At 42.1% G+C, this 14,281-nt stretch overlaps 1 protein-coding gene across 5 annotated transcripts in view; it reads right to left on the reverse strand.

The window, feature by feature from the left end:
* SLC24A2 (solute carrier family 24 member 2) overlaps positions 1-14,281 on the reverse strand; it is a 289,619-nt gene that overhangs the window by 59,373 nt on the left and 215,965 nt on the right. For all 5 annotated transcript variants that reach the window (XM_006140326.3, XM_006140327.3, XM_006140323.3 and 2 more), the window contains one exon: positions 1,848-1,946. In XM_006140326.3, the coding sequence (XP_006140388.1) occupies positions 1,848-1,946 (99 nt within the window). The remainder of the gene's footprint in view (positions 1-1,847; positions 1,947-14,281) is intronic.

Here is a 14,281-nt window from a genome sequence, read left to right on the forward strand (position 1 = left end):
TTTGTGTGGTTGTGGAATACAAGATGTAAAAGGATTTAAATATGCAAAGCGATAGAACCCAAATTTATCTTCTCATGTTTTTAGTAGTGACCATGTGTTTGTGAAGTTCTGCATATATGACTATGCCAGTTTACTTTAGTATGCTTGATTTCGCTATTTGAATTAAAAAACACGAAGTCTCCTTAGATATCGATATTATCTAAGGGGATCTTAAAAGTCCTGTTTGGGAGGGCCTACTGGCTGGAGTGATACAACCTTGGGGTCAGCCTCCCAAAGCCAAACTTAACCCTAGCATCCTGGGGCACTGGGTGTGAAAGTGGAATTTGGTATTCAAGGAGAGACATCTGCGAAGCAGTCCAAGAACAGATAGGAAGAGATGAGGAGAAACCACCTATCAAGAATAATATCTCTCCTGAGTGTGTATGTCTTAGTTTATAACATACTATTTAGCAGGCTAAGGTCTCATCACCAAAGAAAATATAAAAATAAATCTTGGCCTTTGGAAAGCTCAGATGATGGACACACTATATTTTGGTTACTGAATCATTCAGAGACCGAATTAACATTAGAAAAAAGTTGGAGTTATGTGTCCTTTCTCCTCCTAGAGCATTACTTTTCAGCCCAAAGCAAGCTAGTCATTGGGAGGAGGACTGGGACTGAACCCGAGTATCTAAGTCTTTTACTTTAAGCTCCCTCATTCCACAAAAGAAAAGCCAACAGGTAGAGCAATAAAAACCCTCCAAATACAAGCAACCCCCCAAACAAACAAACAAACAAACAAAACCCTGAAACAAGGCTTGTGCATCTCAACCTACATTTTACAGGAGAATTTCACCCATATGATAGATTTTTGTGATATGGCTTTGCATTTTTATAATACAAAAGCAAACTATCCTCATTAAAAATGTTTGTCCAGGTTCATAAGAATAAGAAGCAGCAGAGAGGAAAAGATTATGATTCATAAGCTCAACTTCAAGAAGTAACCATTGTTAACATTTTAACTGACTTCCTTTCAGGTTTTCCAGACCCAGTTGAATCTTGACTATTCTTGCCCAAAAAGTTTCTGGTCAAAAACGTTTCTCTGTACTAGAAGGCAGGATCACAGGAGAGGCAGACACTTGCCTACAGAGTGTCAAGCATTTTGAGTGCGACATTGGTGAATTTTGTCTGCAGATAATTTTAGTTACTTGGGCAATAGTTTCGTTTATAGCATAGATCCGGATTAGGTTAAATTTAGTTTGAGTTTAGAATTAGAGAGCTACATTGTAGTTACAGACAGGAGAGGAGGAACATCATGTTCTAAGTTAAAATAAGATGTCTGAATGTCACAATCTGGTCACACAGGAGCTCTGAAAAAGTCAGCCAAAAGAGACCTGGACTGGTACTGCTGAGTTCTTAAGGGAGGAGAGGCAGTGTTTTGTTGGAGGGACACTGTCGATCAGCTAGAGAGAGGCCAGGGGACGTGGTAAGGACATGCTGTCAGCAGTGTCATAGGTACAGAACTGGGTGGCTGGCCAGATCACAGAAGGGGGAGTCTCACTTTTGGTCAAACATTAAATGATTGGTGTGAGTGTGTGTTTTCTTCATGTGGAATCCCTGAAGTGAAGTAACTTCTTCACTTGAATGAGGATACCTGTGTAGGAGCTGGTTTTCCTTTAGGCTCCTCAGAAGCATTTCACACTCCTAGGACTTTGCCTGCTCTGTGCTGCGTCCATTAGTGCCCTGTGCCACTCGGGAAGAGGGCCTATTCCCTGTCACTGGGGAAAGGACCAAACTGTAGGCTGTGTCAGCCCATAGTCAGGTGTGCTCCAAGGAAAGGTCTAGGACAGACGTCTCCCTGCACTTACCCACGTGGTTGGCAGCTCCATTCTGCCTCTCGTTCTCCTCCACCTGGCATTTCTTCTTGGCAATCTTGTGGAGAATTGAAGCCTTTTCTCTGAATCTCCCTGAAGTAAAAGAAAGTGGCAAAAAAGAAATAGAGTGAGGAGGAAGATAAAGAGGGAGACTTGTGGTAAAGGGTCAAGCGCCGGCAAAGCACGCGTGTGGCTTCCTTCATTATGCCGCACCATTGCAGGGACCTCTGCATTCTGTCCAACCCCAGTACCCTACGACCTGCATGAAGAGTTCTTACCTTGTGGGTTCTTCAGCCTCGTTCTCTATTTGAGAACCTCGAGCTGCTGGGCCATAGGTGAAAACTTGACTGGAACCTCTTCTCTTCCCTCCCAATTGCTCACAGAAACAAAATGATTGCCCCCAGCATCCCTAGAACTTCCCCCCCTGCTGCCCGGATCCAAAGCAGGTTTAAAGAAACAGAGCTGCCCTGGAGACATAGCCACTTCTCCACTTCGAAAGGCTCATCCCAAATTGGCATTTGGCAACGAGCGAAGGAAAGCCAAGCCCAGGGGATCTCTCATTTGACTTTGGTTCCCAAACGTGTATCAAAATTAACATGGAAGTTTCTAGACAATCAGAGCAGGCATTGCAGCTTTTCAGATCAGCTGAGTCAGCTGCAATTAAAGTGCCAAGGAGGTGACTGGTTCCATGTGGGGACTCAGGGCAAAGAATGATCAACTGAGCACAGCAAATAATATCAGTGATGAGACACTTTGGGAAAAGTGCTGGATAAAAATAACACTCTCAAAGTAATCCTTTTAAGCAGGTGTACAACAAGGGTAATGCTTCATTTGTTCATTATTGACACAATTAATAGGTAATTGCATGCAACAAGCTCAGATACAAAAGCAAAAACAAAAATTAAAAAAAGACATGCAAAAGTGTAGAGCTTAGGCAAGCAGCACATTGTTCTTTCTTTTTAACTCTTTTCTTTTTTTCTGGGGGGAACATTTATGGTACAAAAGAATTTAATCTTAAACTAGCTGACATTGCCTAGATTCAGAGATAAGTCTCCCAAACATCACAACTCCTACAATTTTCCCACTAAAATAACTTTTGGTTGTGGGCTGAATGATGCCTATTGATAGGGGATCTCTTTCTGCTTTTCTTGTTAGAATCAAAACCAGCCAAAACTAAAATATTTCTGTTAGAAAGTCTCTCCTCTGGGGATGGGACATGGTAGGTCAGCATCCACTACCCCTTTTCTTCTCATGGGTGAGAATCATGACATATAACTGTGGTGACTTGTGCAACTGGTCAGGAGTGACCAGACCTGTAAGTTAGAGTCAGATCCATTAACTCTAATTCAGGAGGTGATAGAGGACTGAGCCCATCCTTCTCACGACTCCATCAGTGATAAACCTAGACACCTTGCTTCCACAAAGACAACCTCTAGGACAGAAGTCCCTGAGTGTAGGTAATGACTGTACATCAGGGGCACCTTCTCAGAGGAAGTAGGTGGGGAACATCCACGGAGAAGAGGTCCGTGTGCGGCTCAGGCTTCATAAGGAATGAGAAGGAAGGATGAGGTGATGGGTACGTATACACATTCAGCATTCAGTTCACCATTATGGAAGGTCACTTGAGTTTGGTTATTTCTATTGAATCTTCAAGGGAAACTGAGAAAAAAAGGGGAAGGCTGGGGACTAGCAAAAGGAGATAAAAAGAGAACAGGAAATTTGAAGATAAGAGAGAGAAAAAAGAAGGGATATAAAGAAGGAAGAGGTAGGAGGGGCTGTGATTGCCTGGAGCTGGCCCAGCAGCGCGGATGCAAAACACTTTGCTGACTGCCAAATCCAGTCTTGTTTGAGGACTGGAAAAACAGATATTAAGAATGACCTCCAGTCTTCTCCAGCCTTAAACTTAAAGAGGGGCTACTTCTTAGAGAAGACAACTGCAAAAAGTCCTCAATTCATGTGACTTTTTAGCTCTGAAGAGAAAAAAGGAAGTTTATGTGATGCTTCTACTAATAATACATTATTCCACTGTCATCTCAGGGTCATTCTTTGAACTTTATGAAACTATATGAACAATGTTTTCTACTTTAAAATTATATATAAAACAATAATAAACCAAGGAAGCATTCTAAAGAGGAAACAAATAAGCCTGTGGAAATAAATCCTGAAATAATAACTCCATCCAAATAATGTCCTAAAGTAAGGAATTATGAAAGAGTCAATATTGATAGAAATCAGCTACTCACACATGGTGGTCACAAAAAATCTTTTCAGAGCTTAGATGTATGCTAGAGAGAAACAAGAATAAGAGAGATCCATAAGCGAGTAAGGGTTCAGCCATTCTCTGCTAAGAAGAATGTTTCAGAACAGTACTGGCCACCGTGACCCATGGACTAATTTCCCAAATTCTCCAAAGGAAGACTAGGAGAATAGGATGGAAAATGAATTGGAATTTCATAAGTTCTCAAACATTTTATAGGCTAGTGAGGGGTTTCTAGATTGTCTATTACTATTTAGCACCTTGGACTTTTCTTACTTTCTTTCATTCATTCTTTTTTTTTTTTTTTGAGAGTTTTTTTGCTATAGGGCACATGCACTCGCCAGAAAGACAGAGAGAGATAGAGAGACAGAAATCGAGAAATCACCCTCCAGAGAGGAAGGCCACGCTGCAATCCCTTCTTCTCCATTCTCCTCTCGGGATCTTGGGCACGCACGCACACGCGCCGGCGTGAGTTTAAGCCGCCGGGTCCAGGACTCGAACTGCAGTCGACTACGTGGGAGTCCAGCAACATGGCCATTATGCCAACTGCTAGTCCCTAGCACCTCAGATTTTTCATGCTATTGGAAAATAGGAGGGATTGAGTCAGCCCATGGCCTAGTGGTCATGTGATTAGATCCCATACAGCTAACTGTGTGGTTTGAATTCTGGACCTGGAGGCTGAAAAACACGTTGGGCATGTGTGCACGCAGGGCCAGAATCCCCAAAGGAGTGAGACGTGGGGGAGAGAGGATTTGCCATGACCATGCCCCGATGGTGCTCTTTTGCTTTCTCTCCTTTGTCTCCCTCTGGCAAATTACTAAAGAGGGAGAAGGAGGAAGAGGAGGAGGGATCAGCAAATAAGGCTTTAAAATAAAAAAAGATTTGCTCTTGAGTTCGAGACCTCGGAACAGCAAGGCAAAAGGAGCAGAGTCTGGCTGGGAAGCTATCTTCTTCACAGCCTTTGTCCATTTTTTTAATTCAACCTGTTCTCCCGCCCATTCTTCATCCCAGCTATCAGGACCTAGAAACAGTTCTGTATTCTAAATGCTGATCATGGTTGATCTATGGCTTAATGGGATTTTCCTTTAAAGGTTAGTTTCTAGAAAGACAGTAGTTAAAAGCCACTTAAAAAATTCAGCACACATATGTATTTCTTAAGGGTGCCGGGCAGAGCCTGGCAAAGCAAGGCATGCTCAGTTCAGCTCATCAGGCACCTCTGTGCTGTCACAGGGCAACTTTTGAGAAATGCTGTGATGATGAGGCTCAGAAGACAAGAATGGGCATGAGGTCCCTGGGCCAGAAGCAGGGACAGAACCTGTGATTATCAAAGAGACCCTCTGTGCCTTGGGGTCAGAAGACAGGACATCTTCAGGACCCGCTCAGCCCAAACCTCAGGCTGGGGAGAATATCGAGGAGGGTGCGAGGGTCGGAAGCAGCACAGTATTGTGCTGAAATGGATGCAATGTAGAGGTACACAGATCTGAGTTTAAGTTCTAGCGCTTTCCCTGGCTCTGCGGGGTGCCTTTTGGTAAGGTCCTAATATGTCTGAGATTTAGCTTTACCCATCTAGTGTACAGGGTTCCAGTGGTTTTGGCTCATGACTTAAATATAAGGCATAGGGGAGAACATGTGTGCCAAAGGCTTAGGAGAGTGTGTATGTCAGAAGAACCCTGTAAACAAGAGGAAAAAGAGACACAAACTACCAACGATCTTGGGGTGAGCATGACATGGGCTTGAGGTACTGTGGGAGGATTGTTTCCATGTTCTGCTCCCCAGTCCACACAGACAGTACTGGACAACCAGCCTCATGCAGACCCAGTGGTTTAAGCATCCAGGATTTGCTGGACTGGTGTTCAGGTTTCAGTGCATCCTCCGAAAGTCAGCTCCGAAACCCATCCTAACGGGACCTCGAAAGGTTCATGTTAGAGCCTTCTGTAATTGAGAAGGACACAGTGATGGAGTAGGCCTTCTGTGTCTTAAACATTCACACCTTTGTGATCTTAAAGCAGGAAGGTGGTGATTGGTCCTTTCCCCATCACCACTAAGGACAGAAGGCAGTCCAGGCAACTATTACTGCTGCTTTAAGGCTTTGGGTAGCTCACAGGAACTTCAGGATCATGAAGTTTTTAACCTGTTTGTGTCTGGGGTTCAGAAACTGCAAGAGGATAAGAAGAGCACTAGCTCTTACAGTGGTAGGAGTTCAATGGGCTAATGTGCATCAAGTGTTAGCAGGGCCTCTGACATAAAGTAAGTGCTTAGGAATTGTTACTCGAAAGGGTATTATTAATGGAAGTGAATGACAGGAAATCCTTCCCATGAATTGCTGAAAATAAGAAGGACATTTAAAATGGAACTGGTGCTTAGCAGCCTCAGGTGCAGACATTGGTGGTAAAAGAATTGCTTAGATATTTTAGGTTCAGATTCTATGTGGTCATAAGGGTGGCTCGGATCTAAGAAACAATCACGAAACTTTGTGCCTGGTGATAAGAATCAAGATATTTTTGGGTGCTTTTCAAGGGTGAGTGAAGGAGGTCTGAATTTTAACATGCTTTAAGGCAACCTTAAAAAATATACTGTGTTGTGGAATAATCCCTTAAGGTGCTGTATTTTTATATAGCTACAGATAATTGTATACTTAAAAAAATCTCGGAAATAGCAAACTCTGCTCAAATCGTGAGGCACCTACGTCAAAAGCGAGTACACAATTTTAATATAGTTTAGCTCGGTCTGAGATTTGCAGAAGAGTACCAGCTGAGTGTCCTCAGAAGCGTATGTGTTGAGGGGGTGGAAGGGAAGTGAGGAAGGAAAAGGGCCAAACATAAGAACCAATTCTGAAAAGTAACCAGCAATCAAAATCTTTGACCAAATCATTCTGACATAAAACAGAAACCCCATGCTGCATCGCAAAATAGTCCTTGGAGAATCTATCGCTCAGAGGATATACGTTTGGCTGCTGTTCTGCTGTTAATGAATTAAAACAGCTCCTTGGAAAATTTTCACATCTTTCCCACCAAGCCTGCGAGAGGCAGGGTTATAAACGCCTTTTGGGTTGGTGATCAGCTTGTCTCTTGGCTGCGATAGAACATTCTGAATCCTAGCATCTCAGAAGAGACGGGACGGAAGTGGATGCCTCGGGAGCACACACACACACTGTGCTGAACAGACCAGGATTTGGGAGAAGAAAAAAATGAAACAGAAGGGAAAACTTGAAAATAGTCTTGTAAAATCTATTTTTGTGTTTTCAGTTCAGAGCCTTTCCCATCTCTTCTCTGAAGTTTTTGGCTTGGCAGGTAGCTCAAAAGGAAAAAGTATGCTTGAACTTTCCTCCCATTTATTCCTTGCCTTTTTTTTTCCCCCCTGGGAGCATAGCTCCAAGTCAAGCAGATGGGGCAGCTCTGGACTGAGCCTCTCCCTTCTACCTGTTCTCTTTGTTCCCAGGCTGGTGTCATCCTGGTATCCTTGGTGATCAGTAAATCACATCATGCCACTCACTTGTCTGTGCAAAATCCTGTGGTGACATTCCAGGTCCTTGTTGAAAGTCAAGATGCTGCAAGACTCTTTCCAATGAGAGTCAACCTGACTGTCTTGGCTTGGTCCCTTAGCCCTCTGTTTGCTCATTCTTTTCCAGCATGCTAGCCTCCTTGCTGTTCCTTGAAAACATGGCACTGGGACCAGCAGTTGGCATAGTGGCTATGTTGCTGGACTCCCATGTAGTCTACTACAGTTCTAGTCCTGGACTCAGTGGCTTAAACTCAGGCCGGCATGTGTGTGTGTGTGCCCAAGATCCCGAGAGGAGAATGGAGGAGAAGGGATTCCGGTGTGGCTATCCTCCCTGGGGGATGATTTCTCGCTTTCCCTCTGTCTCTCTCTGTCTTTCTGGATAGTGCTCATGCCCTATAGCAAAAAATCTCTCCCCCCAAAAAAGAAAAAAGAAAACATAAAACAAAACAAAACAGGGCACTATCCCACCTCAGGGCTGTGACAGTGCCTGGTCTCTCTACCTGAATGTTCTTCCCCCCAGAGATCCAAGGGGCTCATTCCCTCATCTCCTTCAAGGTTTGTTCAGATGTCACCTTCTCATTGAGGCTTCTCTGAGCCGCCTGTTTACATTTGCAGCTTTTCTCTCCAGCACTTCCTGTCCCCAGCTCATTTTTGCTAAAGCAGTCATCACTGTCTAATATGAAATAGCATTATTGCTATTGATTACTTGTGGCTTTCCACGAGCAGACAGGCTTTGGAAGGGCAGGGATTTTCATTGATTTTATTCACTGCTGTATTCCTAGCACCTAGTAGGGCTCAATAAATCCTTGTGCTTGTGGTTTCTAGCCAAGGAGATCAGGTTATAAATCATCAATGTGTTTCCTGTTGGCTAATGACCCAGAGTAAATCCTTTCAGAATCTCCAAGCCCATGGCTCCAGGGGGCTGAGGGTCCACCTATGTGACTCCAGGAAACTTCTAGAAATAAATAGGAAAAATGGGGGTGCATTTGGTGTTGATCCTTTGGAGGTAGAAGGCAGAGGGATGTACCAGTTGTCCCCCTTCTGCACATTTCCAAGGCTACGAAAGTGGATGCAGAGAAGAGATGCGGTGAGCACTGTACAGAGCAGGGCAGCCAAAGTTAGACCTTGGCTCCTCCTTTATTAAGCTGCTCCTCATTTGTCAGGGCATAACTCAAGGCCCAACCTGAAGGTTTCTCTGCTGACACCCACCCCCTCTGCTTCCAAGTAGAAATTCATCATTCTCCTGGCACTTTGATGGTATCTTTGATACAGTCCTTATTTTAGCCTGCTGCTCACATGTCTGCTTTCCCCTGCCGGTCAGGCCTCTCTGGGGGGAAGGGACCTTCCCTCTGCTACCTTTGTATTTCCCAACCAGGGTCTTAGAATAATGCCTGGCAGTCATAGGCATACATGTGATTGCAGCCAAGTTCTCACTTGATCAGCTCCCCTGGGAAGCATGAGTTTTTTTTTTTTTTCCCAGTACAAATGACAATATTTTATCCTGCAATGTTAAGCATACCTGTGCTACGGACTGGGCATGTTTGGTGAATAAGATAGATCTAGCAGGTGTTGTAGAGATTAGTAATGGAACTTTGGACTCGGGCTGTGACAGTGAAATCCTTCTTGGAGGGTATGAAAATGCAGAGAATAATAGTGAAAGACTTTTATATATGATGCTACCTGGCAGCTAGAAGAAATGGGTCTTCTTCCATGCTATAAACTGTCTTTATGGAGAAGGTTATTTAACCAATATGGTTGTCTCCAACTCAAAGCACCAAGAGCATAGAATTTTACTTATTCCTAAATATTTTTTAAAATTTATTTTTATTTTTTATTATCATCATAATCTTGTTTATATTACATTGGATTGCATATAACTTTACAGTGTATTACATTGCTTTTTCAAAAGGGAATGCCATGCATGTCCGTCAATACAGAGACATTAATCTCCCCACTTCATCATTCAATATCTTTTCAATGTTTCCCCAATCATTATTATTATTCTAATTGTTTTTAAAACAGTCAATCACTATTTCTCATTTTGCTTGTAAAAAGACTTTACCCATCATGAAATATTTCTCAGACCAATTCGGTTGAGAATACTATACATGTCATCATCAACAGGTAATAAGCCATATCTGTTTCCCACTGACGTCCTGCCTCTCTATTTGTTCTCTTGCTGTTTTTCTCTATCCTTTTCTCTTCAACCCCCCCTAAATTTGTTTTTGAAGTACAATTTCTAAATTATTTTTTCTAACTTTTATGAAGCATCATAGAAACCATTTATTATAAGGCTATATTGATATTAATGAAAATTAAACTACCATTGTAATCAAGTATTTTATAAAGTGTCTTTAGTAAATATTTTGTGACTGAAACAGAGAGATGATGAACATAATTTAATTGTCATAGACACAATCATAGGACTAGTTTCTTTTTTTTTTTGGAGAGATTTTTGCTATAGGCGCGTGGGCTTGCCAGACAGACAGAGAGAGACAGAGAGACAGAAAGCGAGAAATCACCCCCCAGGGGGGATGGTCACGCCGCAATCTCTTCTCCTCCATTCTCCTCTCGGGATCTTGGGCACACACGCACACGCACCCAGCATGAGTTTTAAGCCACTGGGTCCAGGACGTGAACCGCAGTCAACTACATGGGAGTCCAGCGACATAGCCATTATGCTAACTGCTGGTTCCCGGGACTAGTTTCTGTAGCTAACAAGAACTTATGCATAGCTATATCCAAGTGGTGGCTCAATCCATCACACAAGGAAATGCAGCAGTCATATTTCCTCTTTAAAATTTACTTTTTCTCTCATTCCCTCTACTTGGAATTATTTTGTAAGTAAAACCTGGTCATATCCCTTACTTATATGTTTAATTATTTATTTATATAATATATACATGTGGATAATTTCTTTTATTCTATTGATCTGTTATTTATTTTGTTAATCTGATTGTTCTAGCTTTGACCATTGGGAGCTTTCAGATTGGCTGCTTCTTCTTCTTTTTTTTTGTTCTCCTGTGGAGAGGTTTTTGCTATAGGGCATGTGCACTCGCCAGAAAGACAGGGAGAGACAGAAAGTGAGAAATTGCCCCCCAGGGGGGATGGCCATGCCACAATCCCTTCTCCTCCATTCTCCTCTTGGGATCCTGGGCACACACACACACGTGCCCGGTGTGAGTTTAAGCCACTGGGTCCAGGACTCGAACTGTGGTCGACTACATGGGAGTCCAGCGACATAGCCATTATGCTAACTGCTGGTCCCTTCTCAGATTGGCTTCTGTGTTCAGTCAACATGCCTTATGCTTTTCAAAGTAGCTTTGGGTATCACAAGATGTTTTAATTTCATATTCAATATTCCTTGCTCCCAGCCTACAGAATAATCAAGTTCTCCAAGAAGCACTGGTTCCTTATATTTAAAAATGGTATTTAAAAAGCAAGATCTGGGAATTACATGTGCTTTTGGCTTCTCAGGTGTCACTGATCCTCAAACCAGTGAGTGGTCAGTGCTAAAACATACATGCGTGCATACTGAAGCATGCATACACACATCTGCATTTATTTCTCTGTCTACATCTGTACGTCTTTATCTATTAATGGCTTTCCTGCTTTAATTTCCTCCATAGAAGTGACCAGCACATTCTTCTAGCAACTTTGTGCTCCCATTCTATTTAAATATTTGCTGCACAAGTAACCCATTCCTGTGCAAACAACGAATTACAAATCTAATGACTTTTCATATTATTCAGTTGTTCCCACTAGGATTTACTTCAATAATTTTATAAATCATCAATGTGTTTCCTGTTGGCTAATGATCCAGAGTAAATCCTTTCAGAATCTCCAAGCCCATGGCTCCAGTGGGGCTGAGGTCCACCTATGTGACCCCAGGAAACTTCTAGAGATAAATAGGAGAAATGGGGGTGCATTTGGTGTTTATATTCTGGAAGTAGAAGGCAGAGTATGTAAGAATGACTTTCTTTTTTTATTTTTTTTGAGAAATTTTTGCTACAAGGCTCATGTGCTTGCCAGAGAGACAGAGGGGCAGAGAGACAGAAAGTGAGAAATCTCCCCCAGGGGTGATGGCCACACCACAATTCTTCATTCTCCTCGTGGGATTTTGGGTACACATGAACACATGCCTGACATGAGTTTCAAGCCTTTGGATCTGGGACTCGAACTATGGTCAGCCACACGGGAGTCCAGTGACGTAACTATTATGCCATTTGCTGGTCCCAATAATGACTTTTGTTAGACCCCTCCCTTATCTCCTATTTATGTATTCAATTATTTATTTATATAGTATGTACATGTCATATTTATTCTGTGGGCCCATTATTTATTTTGTTAATATAATTGTTCCAGATTTGACCATTGGGAACTCTTTCAGATTGGCTTTAGGGTTTAGTCACAATGCCTTACTTTTTCAAATACTTCTTTACTTTCATGCATCACAAGATATTTAAATTTTATCTTGGCTATTCCCTGACTTAGGCCTAGGAAATAATCACTTCCTAAAGAAACACTGGCTCTTTTTATTGGGAAAGAGCTACCCATAAAGATCTGTCCAAATGTACACTGGTTTCTACTCTCCCCACTGGTAGGGTCACCATATCAATGGAAATATGAACATGCTTTTAGAAATATTTTGGGATATTTCCATTGCTTTTCTAAAGTTGGTATCCAAAAGATCTGCAGTTTATCTTTTCTTTTTGTTTCCAATTTCTTATCTCCCCATGGATCTTCCCTAATAGTCACGTTCAATCTTCAGTTTTTCCCTGCCCCTTCAGCATATAAACAGGATCAAATCTGTCTTGACTTGGGAAACTTTTTCTTGCCTTCAGATTTCCCACTGGTGCTGCCTTCTATTGCCTTCCCTTCACAGCCTCTCAGTCTATGTTGGTGGCCTCTACATCCTCGAAGCTCCTTTGATCACGTCTTTCTGTATCTGATATTCATCAGCATTCCTCCATGAAACTTACCCCTAGTCATGTGACTTGATCTGTCAGTGACATTTGATAGTCCCCCAATCCTCTCCTTAAAATCTTCTTCGATTTCTAGAGCCCCCTAAGAGCTTTTAAATGTCAATATTCTTCAGGACTCTCTCCTTGTTCTTTCTTTCCCACTTCTCACATTCTGCCCAAAGATACTTGAGCATTAATGATTCCTAACCCAGGCCTTCTTATCCAGCAAACTTCTGAACATCTTCACCAAGAAGTTCCTCTGACAGTTATATGCAACGTGCCTCAAACTCCAAATGGCATCTTCCTTCCCAGGAATCTACTCTTTGCTTGTATTTTCTATTGATGGCTTCCATATGCCCAGTTTTTTCCAGCCATCCTAGAGATCTCTCCCTCTCTCCAATATCTGAATAGTTACTGAGTCCTTTTGACTTTGCCTTTACTCTGTTTAGTTCCAACTTTTCCAGCTTGGATGTTGGCTTAAGCTTCCTAGTTGGCCTCTCCCTTTTTCAATTGTATCTCTCCAACTTAGCACTCACATAGCCTGGAATGCTCTATATTTAATATAATTTGCCTGTCTTAATCCTTTTTAAGAGTCTGCTGTAGGCATCTCATCCTTCAGGAAGTTTTCCCTGGGTGTGTTTGCCCTGTCATAGCACTCTGATACTTACCCTATCATAGCAGTTGTCATACAGGCTCAGAGGTGTTTCACTGACCCTCTCCCCGTTTGCATGAAAGACAAGGATGCTGTCTTTCATCTGTCCCCCTGCTGCTTACTAGGCTGGTCCTCAGTAAGCATTTATGAACATAGCAACGTTAACACAAAAAACAAAGAAGGAGATGTTGGTGGATATATGTGCGTGGGAGGTGACGGGATTGTTTCCTGGATGAAACTATATTCTGAATTTGCTTTTGTGGGTGGAGAAAGTGCTTTCCACATTGTGGAAAATTAGTTAAACTAAATCTTTGCTTGATTGATGCCATGGTTAAATTTCCAAAATCTAATAGCATTTAGAATTAATGTTTGCCTATTTTGATACACTTTAACAAGAACAAAAAATAACATAATCAGGTTTTGGCAAAACTGGAATGATATAAACCAAAAAACTAGCAAGCAGCAGGTATCAGACAGCAGGCTGAGATGTCTCAGGAAAGGGGCAATGGGCTGACCTTGACTGAGATTGGCACTGTTTGAGAACTGACGTGCTTCATCATTTTATTTAGGTCACCTGCTTTAGTATTTTAGGGATTGAATTTTCCAAATATTCCTGTTTCATAAACACTGATATGAATGGCTCACACAAAGTCATTCTCAAAGGGGTTTCTCATTTTGGAGTTCTGAGCCAGGTAGGGCCTGCCAGATAGAAGCTTTAAATGTCTTCCTTTTGTTCCTACTCCCTTGAATTCTCTTTATGTAGGAGCAGAGTGAATAAAGGATCACTTACTAAGTGATAGTTCCGCATATACCAAGGTCTGCCTACATTTGACCTATTCAGAGTCATTTTGTTAAAGCGCAGATCCTTGGTATGTCTCTTTACAGATGTGACATTAATCTATCTACTTGGGAAGAATTTTGATTTGTTCATAGCACCTGGAAAACTAGTAGTTGCTCAATAAATAGGCTACATCATTACTATAACCCATATATAAAAAGCAGAGCCCAATAACATAGCTCTTTCCTATGGTAAGGTTTTATATATATATATATA

Source organism: Tupaia chinensis, unplaced genomic scaffold (assembly GCF_000334495.1).
Source record: "Tupaia chinensis unplaced genomic scaffold, TupChi_1.0 Scaffold000029_1, whole genome shotgun sequence".
NCBI lineage: Eukaryota > Metazoa > Chordata > Mammalia > Scandentia > Tupaiidae > Tupaia > Tupaia belangeri.